The sequence below is a fragment of the Mustela nivalis genome (genome assembly GCF_964662115.1).
Source record: "Mustela nivalis genome assembly, chromosome: 7".
NCBI lineage: Eukaryota > Metazoa > Chordata > Mammalia > Carnivora > Mustelidae > Mustela > Mustela nivalis.
In genome coordinates, this window is record NC_139026.1 from 30,592,590 (window position 1) to 30,604,538 (window position 11,949).

At 37.4% G+C, this 11,949-nt stretch overlaps 1 protein-coding gene across 7 annotated transcripts in view; it reads left to right on the top strand.

Annotated features, from left to right (window-relative positions):
- CEP290 (centrosomal protein 290) overlaps positions 1-11,949 on the top strand; it is a 99,726-nt gene that overhangs the window by 85,791 nt on the left and 1,986 nt on the right. For 5 of the 7 annotated variants that reach the window (XM_082738857.1, XM_082738861.1, XM_082738854.1 and 2 more), the window contains 7 exons: positions 1,188-1,352; positions 2,067-2,189; positions 3,197-3,369; positions 6,890-7,031; positions 8,161-8,234; positions 8,670-8,764; positions 11,840-11,919. In XM_082738857.1, the coding sequence (XP_082594983.1) occupies positions 1,188-1,352; positions 2,067-2,189; positions 3,197-3,369; positions 6,890-7,031; positions 8,161-8,234; positions 8,670-8,764; positions 11,840-11,919 (852 nt within the window). The remainder of the gene's footprint in view (positions 1-1,187; positions 1,353-2,066; positions 2,190-3,196; positions 3,370-6,889; positions 7,032-8,160; positions 8,235-8,669; positions 8,765-11,839; positions 11,920-11,949) is intronic. The other 2 variants (XM_082738859.1, XM_082738858.1) reach the window with 2 other exon arrangements.

The following is an 11,949-nucleotide window of genomic DNA, read 5'->3' on the forward strand; positions in this document are numbered from 1 at the left end:
TCAATTGGGATAGGACATCATCTTTCTTCATTGTATATCCCTTCACCCCTTGAAAACATTTAAGTTCTAGGAATCCTTCTGTTCATGAAGGTAACTACTAGCTGCTCTTAGTCCAATTCTAACATTTTATATCTATTTTTTATTATTTCCCTTGGAGCTTCTTAGTATAACACTCTGTACATATGTCTCCCAAGTTTTTTTTAATCCTTGTATTTTTCTTCCCATGTTATTTTGTACTCACTTTTTACAGTGAATAAATGTTGCTTATGAGGCCCTGACCAAAGATTTAAGCCTCTAATGATTTCATTAGCAAGTGGCACAATGAAAGCCATCGAAAATAAAAACTTACTCAAGTAATAATAAGAAATATATGACAGATTTGTTGAAAACACTGAGTTATTATTAAAAAAGTGTTCAGAACAAACTCTCAACTGACAGCAACATTAATTTCCTAATTAAAAATGTTAATTCGACCTTTTCCAGGTTAATTATGAAAGTACATATTATGTACTGTAGGGTTATTCATTGCATAGTGTGAATACTGACTAAAATGCAAAAAAAAAAAAAGTAAGCAGATTCTTTTGCTCAACTGTTGAAAACCTCATGAAAAGCATGAGGCAGTTAAAGTTATCAATTGGTGACCCATCTCTATTGATAACTACACTAGGTTTTTTCATTTCAGATGTCTCTTGTATTTATATTGGACAGAAACTGAATTTCTAATCAATGGCTATTAGAGGAAATCACTTCTATTATGCTGCAATTCAAATTTGGTAACTCATGAACTCTTCAATGACACAACTTTTGTGGATGTTTTTCATATAAAGGAAATTCTGCTATATAGGAAAGAACATTAGCTAAAAAGAATATTTAGGTTCTAAGGTTTATTCATTTGGAACAGACGTCAAGGCTGGAGTATTTGAGCTGTTACTTATTAGCTGCATGAGTAGGAGTATAATAATAATAGGAGTATAATAATTCTCTGTGTCTTGATTTGCTTGTATTTAAAGTAAGAATTATAATTCCTATTGCATAGGGTTATTGTAGTGATGAATTGAATACAGGTTTTGGCTTCAAATGTTAGGAATCAACACTGAGTGCAATACTGTGCCTGTTATGTTGTTGGTGTTTACATTATATACTCTAAGATATTTGATTAGATAAAAAGTTAATATATTCTTTTGTAGTCTGGTAGAAGTGGAAAGACAATCCCAGAACTAGAAAAAACCATTGGTTTAATGAAAAAAGTAGTTGAAAAAGTCCAAAGGGAAAATGAACAGTTGAAGAAAGCATCAGGAATACTGACCAGTGAAAAAATGGCTAATATTGAACAGGAAAATGAAAAGTTGAAGGTAATTTTTAAAGGTGATCATTTGCGTGAAATGTTTTTACTGTTTTTATTTTTAAAGGAAGATTTTAAATATACTCCTACTATAAAATGGCTTTAATGGATGCAGTGACCGTTTTATACATGTGGAAGAACTTGTTGGAGACAAGGCTAAGAATAATTAGAGTAGCTCCACTGGTCTTTTTATTATTTCAAGACCAACAGTTCTCACTCTGGCAGCATAAATACTTACCTGTGTCTGTTTTCAAATATACAGACATAAGCCCCCAGTTCTAGGGTGGGGTCTTTTGGGGTGGGTCCTACCATAGATATTGTGAATTTTTTTTTAAGATTTATTTATTTATTTATTTGACAGAGAGAGAGAGAGAGAGAGAGATCACAAGTAGGCAGAGAGGCAGGCAGAGAGAGGGGGGGAAGCAGGCTCCCTGCTGAGCAGACAGCCCAATGCAGGGCTTGATCCCAGGACCCTGCAATCATGACTTGAGCTGAAGGCAGAGGCTTAACCCACTGAGCCACACAGGCACCCCAAATATTGTGATTTTTAAGTCATCAGCTCATTCTACTGTGTAGGCAAGGTTGGGTGATGACCAGTGTGAAAGGGAAGGCTTTCATTCTATGAGAAATGGCCTCTAAAACTGCTTTGAATTAAGTTTTATGAGTTTATAGGGTCATCTTTTATTTCCTTGTTTTGAAAAGGCTTTTTTTTTTTTTTAACTAGGCTGAATTAGAAAAACTTAAAGTTCATCTTGGACGTCAGTTAAGCATGCACTATGAATCGAAGACCAAAGGCACAGAGAAGATTGTTGCTGAAAATGAAAGGCTCCGTAAAGAACTTAAGAAAGTATGACTTTCATTACTGATTAATAATTACTTTTTATGTTAACTAATATATCTTCAAAAAACTGAATGAAAAAGTTGAAGAGTGTGTCTGTTTAGAGTAGATGTTAAAAGAGATGTAGGAATTCTATTTTTATGGCTGCTATCCTTTCACCATGAGGTACATTGAAAATAAAAAACAAGAGGCAATATAGTATAGAAGTTACACATCTAGGATTCAGATCCTAGCTCTGTTACTTAATGGCTGTGGAAATAAGAGCAAGCTACTGACCCCTCTCTATCCCTCAATTTCCTCATCAATTTGGGAGTAATAAATACATCTCTTTCACAGAGCTGCTGCAGGAGTTGAGTGAGTTAGTATTTGTGCACATGGCTCAGAACAATGACTGATATAAAGGAAGGAATATGTGAAATTGTTTTGTTAAACAGTAGAATTCCTTTCTATTTAAGTTGCAAAATATATTCCTTGCCCCACAAATAGGTGTTGTTACTTATATGGATGATCCAGTGAATAAACTGAAATTGAGATTTTTAAACTAGTTACAATAGTATTAGAATATACCCGTACAATAGTATCAGAATATACCCGTGAGTTCAGAGTATAGTGTGCTTTGAATGGATGTTTAATAGTGGAAATAGTTCGTGGTACTTACACATAGTTGATGCTCCTAGCTAGATCTCTCAAGTATTGGGCAAAGCAAAACATCTTCAAAGTGTATTAAGACATAAACTATCCCATTATTTGTAAATACTACAAAGATGACAAATGTAAAGTAACCACTAGTGTCAAATACTTGCAATGTATTCTTCTAACCTTGCTTACATGACCTGTTGTTCTAATTATTATGATCATATTGCTATTTTAAAGAAAACATTAGATTTTTATTGGAATTTTAATCAGCCTTTACAGTACCAGGTTACTTTTGTTTCTAATTTGTAGTGGTAATTTTGAATATATTGCATCTATGAGAACAGTATTGTTATCCTGTACTAATTAGTCTTTAATGGTAGGAGACTGAAGCTGCAGAAAAATTACGGATAGCTAAGAATAATTTAGAGATATTAAATGAGAAGATGACAGTTCAACTAGAAGAGACTGGTAAGAGATTACAGTTGGCAGAGAGTAGAGGCCCACAGCTTGAAGGTGCTGACAGCAAGAGCTGGAAGTCAATCGTTGTCACAAGGTAAGAATAGTTTAAAACTTGCACAAAGTTTAATCAGTTCTAATGTTGTCATTGTTTTAAAAGAATATGACACTACTCTGATAAACTTAGTTCTTTCCTTGATGAACTGTTTGATTGTTTGCTTTAATATGATACTTTTTGCTGATGCTAAGACAGGAAATTGGTTGTTGTTTTTGTTTTTGTTTTTTCCTTCATGTATTTAGTTTGGGTGGCAGTGCATAGGACAAAGCAGAGCTGGGGCTGGGCTCAGGGTGTCGCAGCTGGGTGGACATCAGGAAGCAGCTGGCATCGACGAGCCGGGCGCAATGGGGCCAGCTTCTCCTGGGTGCTGCTTTTCTCCAGTTGTGATTCAACTTCTATATTACATTCATTTTCTACCTCAAGCATAAGCCAGGAACAGTTTACCTGTCTTGTCACAACCTGTGGCATACTGTATCTGGGCTCTACAGCAATTTCAGAGGTTTATATATATTTTTTAAGATTATTTGTTTTAGAGAGAGCAAGCACACAGGAGCGGGAAGAGGGGCAGAGGAAGAGAGAACGCCAAGCAGACTCCCCGCTGAGCGGAGTCCGCCTTGCCTTGATGCCGGCCTTGATCTCGACCCCGAGATCATGACCCAAGCCAAAAAACAAGAGTCAGTTGCCCAACTGACCGAGCCACCCAGGCACTGATTTTGGAGTTCTCTTGTACACAGCTTGTTCTTCAGACAGCCCTGACGGATGAATTTAATGGTAGCTTCAGTGTGTCACTGGCCTCTGCTTTCTGGCACTAGACTTTCTCCTGTCCTGTGAACCTTTCCTACAGGTGCAATTCCCACCTGTCACGTAAACTTTGTAGCTTTCAAAGTGCGTTAGAAACTCACTAGTAAACATTCCTCTGTTTATCACCACTATCGTCATGGGTGGCTCATAATGACTCCTGAGTCATTTAAAGGCTTTGGTGCCATTCTCATTTCCAGTCCTAAGCAGCTGCTTCAAGGAGTACAGAAGCCAGAAACTATGAAGATCCTATCCATGTCTTCCCATTAAAATCATCCTGTATGAAACTGGGTTCTTTACATCTGCTGGCCTCATTTCTAAAGGCAAACTCATCTTTATCTTAGCATATTCACAGAGTAATGTCTGTGCATCTCCAGTCTCCCCTTCGATGTCTACCTGTTTTTTAGAATGGGCTCGTTGAGGAGTGGATCAGTAGTCACCATCACTACCACCACTAGGATGCAAGCCTTAGCATCATGAGGCTGTAGCAAGTCGCACATGGGTCTCCTGTCCTGGACGTGTTCGAAGAGGAAGGCTATGCAGGCAGATTAGAAGGTGGCCTAGGGGGCCAGGCTGTCCTAGAGAAGGGTCCTTGGTCCCTTTCCTAACACCATCCTGAGAGTACTCAGAGTCCACTGCTCCCCTCTCTAGCTCTCTCTTAACTCTGCAGGACAGCTAGTGTGAGGCTTAAATGAAATGATATGTGCTAATACCAGGGAAAAGGGGTCTCTCTTGTCTGCTTGGACCCCAGCAGAGGCTCTCAACCAGCAACTCTCAGTGGACTGCTTGATTGGTCGTTTATTTCCTTCTACAGTCACATGTAGGTTCAGAAGGGATTTTGAGTTACTTCAGATTTACTCTGCAGATAATTTACTCAGTTCATGCTACATGCCAGATTCTCTGCTTCATGTTAGGTGTACCTCTGAATGGCCTACTTAGCCTCATTCCCGTGGAGCCAGCTGGTTTCCATGGCTTTAGAAATACTGAAGTCTCACTGTGACCTTCCGTAAATTACATCTCTTCTGTGAGCTCAAGTGTTTTTTGTTTTGTTTTGTTTTTTCATCTGTGGAGGTTATCATCCCTATTCTTCTTTCTTGGCCTCAAGGCTCCCTAAATCTAAAAACAAAACAAAAAACTTGCTAAGATCTGCCACTGGCATTATATACCCATCTCATCAAAGTGGTTTAGAAATCTCTTTGGGACCCATGACACATTAGGTCTTCCTCATGCTGAAATCTTGACAGTTGCTCTGTTATTTACTCAACAAACTAAGGACATCTGTTTTTATCAGGCCAGATACAGACTGTTAAGACAGGCTGGGGATGCTGGAGCTATTTTATATAGGGTGATTGGAGAAGGCCCCTCTGATTGGGTGGGGCATTTGAGCAGAGAATTGAAGGAGTAAGCTTCTGATATGTCACCCCTTTGGTGGACAGTCTGTCAGATTAAGAACAATGCTTTCTAATCATAGCTTCCAAGATTTATCAAAAACTGAATGTATTGAAATACTAATTTCCTTCCTGGTACTGTCCTTACCTAGTTTTGTTGCCAAAGCATTCTTTTTCTTTTCTCTGGGAAGTTTGCATATTATTTTTTTTTAATTTTTATTTTTTTTAAAAGATTTTATTTATTTATCAGAGAGAGAGGGGGAGAGAGCGAGCACAGGCAGACAGAATGGCAGGCAGAGGCAGAGGGAGAAATGAAATGATATGTGCTAATACCAGGGAAAAGGGGTCTCTCTTGTCTGCTTGGAACTTCGATGTCTACCTGAGCAAGGAGCCTGATGTGGGACTCGATCCCAGGACACTGGGATCATGACCTGAGCCAAAGGCAGCTGCTTAACCAACTGAGCCACCCAGGTGTCCCAAGTTTGCATATTATAAGCATTATAAGCATTGCCTCCCTTTAAGGTGGAATGATTTGCTTATAAAATTTTGACCATGTTTTAAAAATTTCTTTTCCAGTCTGGGGTTTTGGGGTTTTTTTTTTCAACTATTGGTCATTTCTTTAAAGGTTACAAATATCTTCAGATTTTTATACCATATGTGATTTTTTTGCCGGTGCTTTCGCACATTTTTTTTAAGATTTTATTTATTTATTTATTTATTTGACAGAGAGAAAGCGAGATCACAAGTAGGCAGAGAGGCAGGCAGAGAGAGGGGGAAGCAGGCTCCCCACTTAGCAGAGAGCCCGATCTGGGGCTCAATCCCAGGACCCTGGGATCATGACCTGAGCCAAAGGCAGAGGCTTTAACCCAGTGAGCCACACAGGTGCCCCCACATTTTTTTCTTCTCCCAATAGTGTCCTTTTTTTGTTATGCTTCTGTGTGTGTATACATGATGTATATATGAAAGACTTTAATTTGTGATCTTTAAATACATAAGAGTACCCAATAATACAGAATACAATATTCTCATGGATGAATCACACTGTTTTTTGTTTTGTTTTGTGACTGAAAAAGATATTAAATTTAAGCTTTTTGACAGTGGCAAATTCAGGCTCCATCCTTCTTTATAACTTTGGTAACACCTAAATCTTCTATTTTAATTAGCCTGTTAATTAGGGATACTTACCCCTTGTCACCTAATGCTACTTAAATATGTAGAAATGGACTAGATTTGATTAGAATTTGACTAGAGTTGACTAGAAGAAACAGTGTAAGATAGTCTGTTATTTTTAGTGCAATAATTTGAATTGGCTTTTAAATCAATGAGAGAAATTACTTTCCATGTTTATATTATTTTTTTCCCTTCACTTTTAGAATGTATGAAACCAAGTTGAAAGAACTGGAGACTGATATTGCCAAAAAAACCCAAAGCCTTACTGATCTTAAACAGCTTGTAAGACAAGCAACAGAGAGGGAACAGAAAGCTAAGAAATACACGGAAGACCTTGAGCAACAGGCAAGTAATTTCAAGCCACTCCTTGGCATTGTCTTATGTAAATAAAGGTGAACACTTGATAATTCCTCCCCTAAAGGGCCCATCAAAGTGAATAGTACCACCATTCAACCATTTGTTTAAGCCCAAACCTTTAGATTATCAATTCTTCTATCTTTCTTACCCTATTGTCTTTATTAAATGGCTTCAGATCTATATTTCCGAAATATATCCCAAATATGATGATGTTTCAGCACCTCCCACACCGTCTCAGCCTAGTCTAAGCTATTCTCTCACACCTGAACTGTTGCAGTGATTTCCTAACTGGTCTCCCTGCTTCCACTCTTGCCTTGTTTTACCTTCTTCCTATCCCTGAATGTATTCTCCACATAGCTGCTGAGTCACCCTTCTAAGCATTAAAAAAAAAAAAAAAAAAAAAAGAAAGAAATAGCACAGCAACATCAGTGTTCCAGTGGTTCCTCATTACCCCAGAATAAAATTCTAAAGTACTTTTCATAACCTGTGAGGACCTACATGGTCTGGCATCTGGTTTCCTTTCTAGCCTCATCCTTAGACTTTCCCCTCATTCACAGTGTTCTAATCACATCAGTGTTCTTTCAGTCCTTTGAATAGGCCAAACTCATTCAAGCTTTAAGATCTTGGACTTATTTCCCTTGTCTAGAATACTTTCCACCCAAATATTCTCATAGCTCATTGCCTCACTGTGTCTCTGCTTAAACAGAGACTCCTCAGACCTTCCTTAACCCATACCACCTTCCATGACTCTCCAGCCTCTTACCCTGAGTTATTTTTCTTGATAGCCCTTCCTTTCATCTGGCACTGTTATTCCATCACAAGCTTACTATTTGTCTTTGTCTTCCCTCACCTGCACCCCTCCTCTAAATACATAAGGACCGTAGGAACATGCCGGGAGGGATTTTGCCATCACTATATTCCCTGTGCCTAGGACAATGCCTGCATGCGGCACTCAGTAATTACGGAATGAATAGTGAATAGAACATGACAGATATGTACTCATATTTTACATGCTTTTGAAAACCCAACTTTTAATATGCTTTACTAAAAATATGCATCTTTATAAAACATATTTCCATGTCTGACTTTATCTTCTAACTTTTCATTGTGCCCAAAGATTGAGATTCTCAAACATGTTCCTGAAGGTGCTGAGACAGAGCAAAGCCTTCAGCGGGAGCTTCAAGTTCTAAGGTACATTGTCTGTTTATAAGGCTATCTTTAAAAAAAAAAAGAATTTAATATAACCAAGTTTGCTACATCTAGAGATTAGGATTTTTTAATCTTGTGGCCTAACAAGCTTATCAGTCTTATTTCATCCTTTTAATCCCAATTACTCTCTTACATAACAGATAATGAAAAATGGGTAAACAAGAACCTAATATAAGCCTCAAGCTTTTAACTTAAAACTTTCTGGACAGGCTTTTAAGAAGCATGAAGAATTTTCATTCTCTGATCTCAGTTTGAGAATGGTAGCATTGTAAACAGTGGGAGTAAATGAATAAATGTTTACCTTTATAGATTATCAGCAAGTTCTAAGCAATTTACAAAGTTCATAAGAAATAACCATATATTTTGTGAAGCAATGTCTGTTTTTTGTTGTTTTAACACATAATCATTGTGTTCTAGATTAGCTAATAGTCAGCTGGAAAAAGAAAAAGCAGAATTAATCCATCAGTTAGAAGTTAACAAAGACCAAAGTGGAGCTGAAAGCACTGTATCTGGTAAAGTATTTTATTCTTCTAGCATGTTAGCTAACCTGTTTTTGAATTAGGGTTTGCCTTTTTTATTTATTCAGATGTCCGATGATTGTCTTCCTATATACTCAGATCCTTGATAGCATGTTTCCAGAGCTCTTTCCTTCATAAAACAGAGTTGTTTATAATACTCAAGTATTTTTCTTTTTATGTTCATATGGGTGTTACATTTAATCATGATACAGGGCTAAGCAAAGAAAACTAGGTCTGTGGTTTCCAGTTTCTAAGTATAGGCCCTTTTAAGACCTCTGAACATTATCTTTTCAGATTTTATTTTATTTGAGAGACAGAGAAAGAGAGCATGAGCAGGAGAAAGGGCAGAGAGAGAGAGAGAGAGAGAGAGAGTGAGTGTGTCTCCCTGCTGAGTGGGGAGCCTGTTGCAGGGGCACGATCCTGGGAATCTGGGATCATGACCTGAGCTAAAAAGTCAGATGCTTAGCCGACTGAGCCATCCGGGTACCCCCTTCCTCTTATTATTATCTTAAAAACTACATATAGTAAACTCGCCTACTCTCTTTTTCCCTTTTACAAAGAAAAACAGTCTAATCCTCTCCCTTTCATTCAGAAGTGATTAATCACTCTATTGCTATGTGCATATGTATGCATATGTATACATATACATGAATTACATACACACTTAACAGCTGATGCTCATTATTTTCAGTCTGTATTTGTGAATTCAACCACTCACTAAAATTTACCTAAAACCCCAAAACCAGTACTCCTGGTGCTTTTGCAGATACAACAGCAGTGAAAAATTTAAGTTCTGATTCACCTTTTTCCAGATGAGATCCAAAAAAGTGAGGCTTTCAGCCTCTCATACAGATGACCGGAGGATGTAAACAGGACGGGGCAGTGCAGCACAGGGCAAAAAGCTCTGGTTCTGAGGCCAGTTGGACTGGGTTTAAATCCCAACTTTGACATTTATGAGCGGCTCCTCGGGCGAGTCACTTGACACTACTGAACTTTGTTTTCTCTTTCATCAAAGGATAGAATCTACCAGGATGAGTTGTTGCCAGGATTTAAAATTACACTGTGTGTGGAGATATGAGTATGTGTATAGGTACATGTTTTCCCAATGAATGGTTCAGTATTCACAAATCCATTGTTCGTGTCGACTTTTGAGAACATCACTGTTAACAAGAATCATTTGTTATATATATCTGATAGTGTGATGGATATAACAAATTCTATTCCAAAGGACTGTATCAACTCATACTTGAACAATCTTTGATTATTTCATACAAATATTTCATATTTGATACTTTCTCAGTATCCTAGGATGTATTCTCGTTGCTACTTTGTATTATAAAGCTATCATGTATGAGTTGTACCAGACACTATGCTAAGTGCTTTACAAGCATTTTATGGTATTCCCCCGACCACCACCCCAGCATTTTGTAATTAACCATTAAAACACTGTTTGGTGGGTACTACTGTCTCCATTTTACCTATGATCTTCACCTTAAAAAGAGGTTAAGTAACTCGGTCACAACAGCTAGAAAGTGAGAGAGGCAGGATGAAACCTCAATCTCTGGAACTCCAAAGCCCCTCCCTGGTCCCTGCTTTTGACCACGGAAACTGCCTTACCTACCTTCTGGTGACTAAAACAGTCTTGTAAATCTCTCAACAGTATCTCTTACAGCAGCCAGCTCAGGGTACCAGACTAGCACATTCCCAAAGACCTGTTGATGCTGTTGATATTCGGCAAGTACTTTCTTCCTAAGTCTCAGTTTTCTGAGAGGGAATTTCAGAACCCTGTATTCCTCATCTATTTCAAGGAGACTAAGGATACCTATCAAACCAGACTGTCTTGGCAATTCTAAAGCACTATTTAAATAAAGTACCAACAAGACTGGCAGAATATTGAAAAAACTGTATGAAATAGTCAAAGGTTGTTCAGTAGAATTGAATTGGTAGAATTGAATTGGTAGAAAGATTGGTAGAATCTTTTGAAACAGAATTTGCCATTTTGATCATGTAATCAGATACCATTCAGCTAACTTTCAGAAAGTGCAATACATAATAATCACTTTTACTGCACTATTTTGTTACTAATCTGTGTAACATATAGCATCCCTTTGATTAAGACAATCAACTCAACATAGCATTAGTGGTTAAGAACCGAATTTATAAAAAATCATTAGCACTTTCTACAAAGGTGAGGGGAAGTTTTGAAAAATATGATTTTGCTCTGCTTTCCAAAGAAAGATAGGTTCTGGTGACTATTCTAAGGAAAAGGATGAGGAAAATATTTCTTGTCTCCAACTTCTAATTAGGGAACCATATCAAGGGAACCTTAATAGAATAGAAACCTTCCTGTCTCACTCATCAAAATGTGTCTTGCTGCCTATTATTTTCTCAAACTTTAGCATTATTTCTAACTTTTACCTTTCAGTGGCTACAAAATATGACAGGACACATTATATGTTGCTTAATTTAAAGAAAATGTTTCTAGCAAAGATGACAATTAAATTAAAAAAATCTCATTTATTCATTGATTCTTATAAAATTAGAGAGATGTTAACTCCAAAGGGGGGTTAGTTAAGGATCCAGTAAATTAAAGCCTTTGTGCTGTGTGTAACTCCGGGTTGCCTGACCATAGTATTAGGGTTTATTCGTCTTTGTTTTATCCACCCTGTCTGGCATTTATTTCAGGTAGTAATTACACAGTAAAGGTGTACTGACCTACATGAACAGCCAGTACTGCTGGGGACCAGGAACACTTAGCCAGCTATGGTTGTAGCCACTTACCTAACAGTCTACTTATTCTTTTGTTGTCCTTTTATTTTTCTCTGAAAATAATTTCTTCCATGTAAAAAATTAACCCGATTCTATACTTCTGATACGCAGTACATGCCTTTTCTCTTGGTCTGCTATGGAATTACAATACGGGATAGAGATTTCAGATAGAGGTAGTGTTTCAGCTATAAAATACGTATTTTCTAGGCTCAGTTTCTTAGTTTTCTACTTACTCTCTAAAATAAACCCTTTGTCAGAGTGGGGGAAAGCAGAATCTGATTTTTTTAACTTTTTTGGCAGATCCTGACCAACTCAAGGAAAAGGTAAAGGATTTAGAGACACAGCTCAAAACTTCAGATTTAGAAAAGCAGCATCTGAAGGTAATTTTATCTAATTATCATATTATAAAT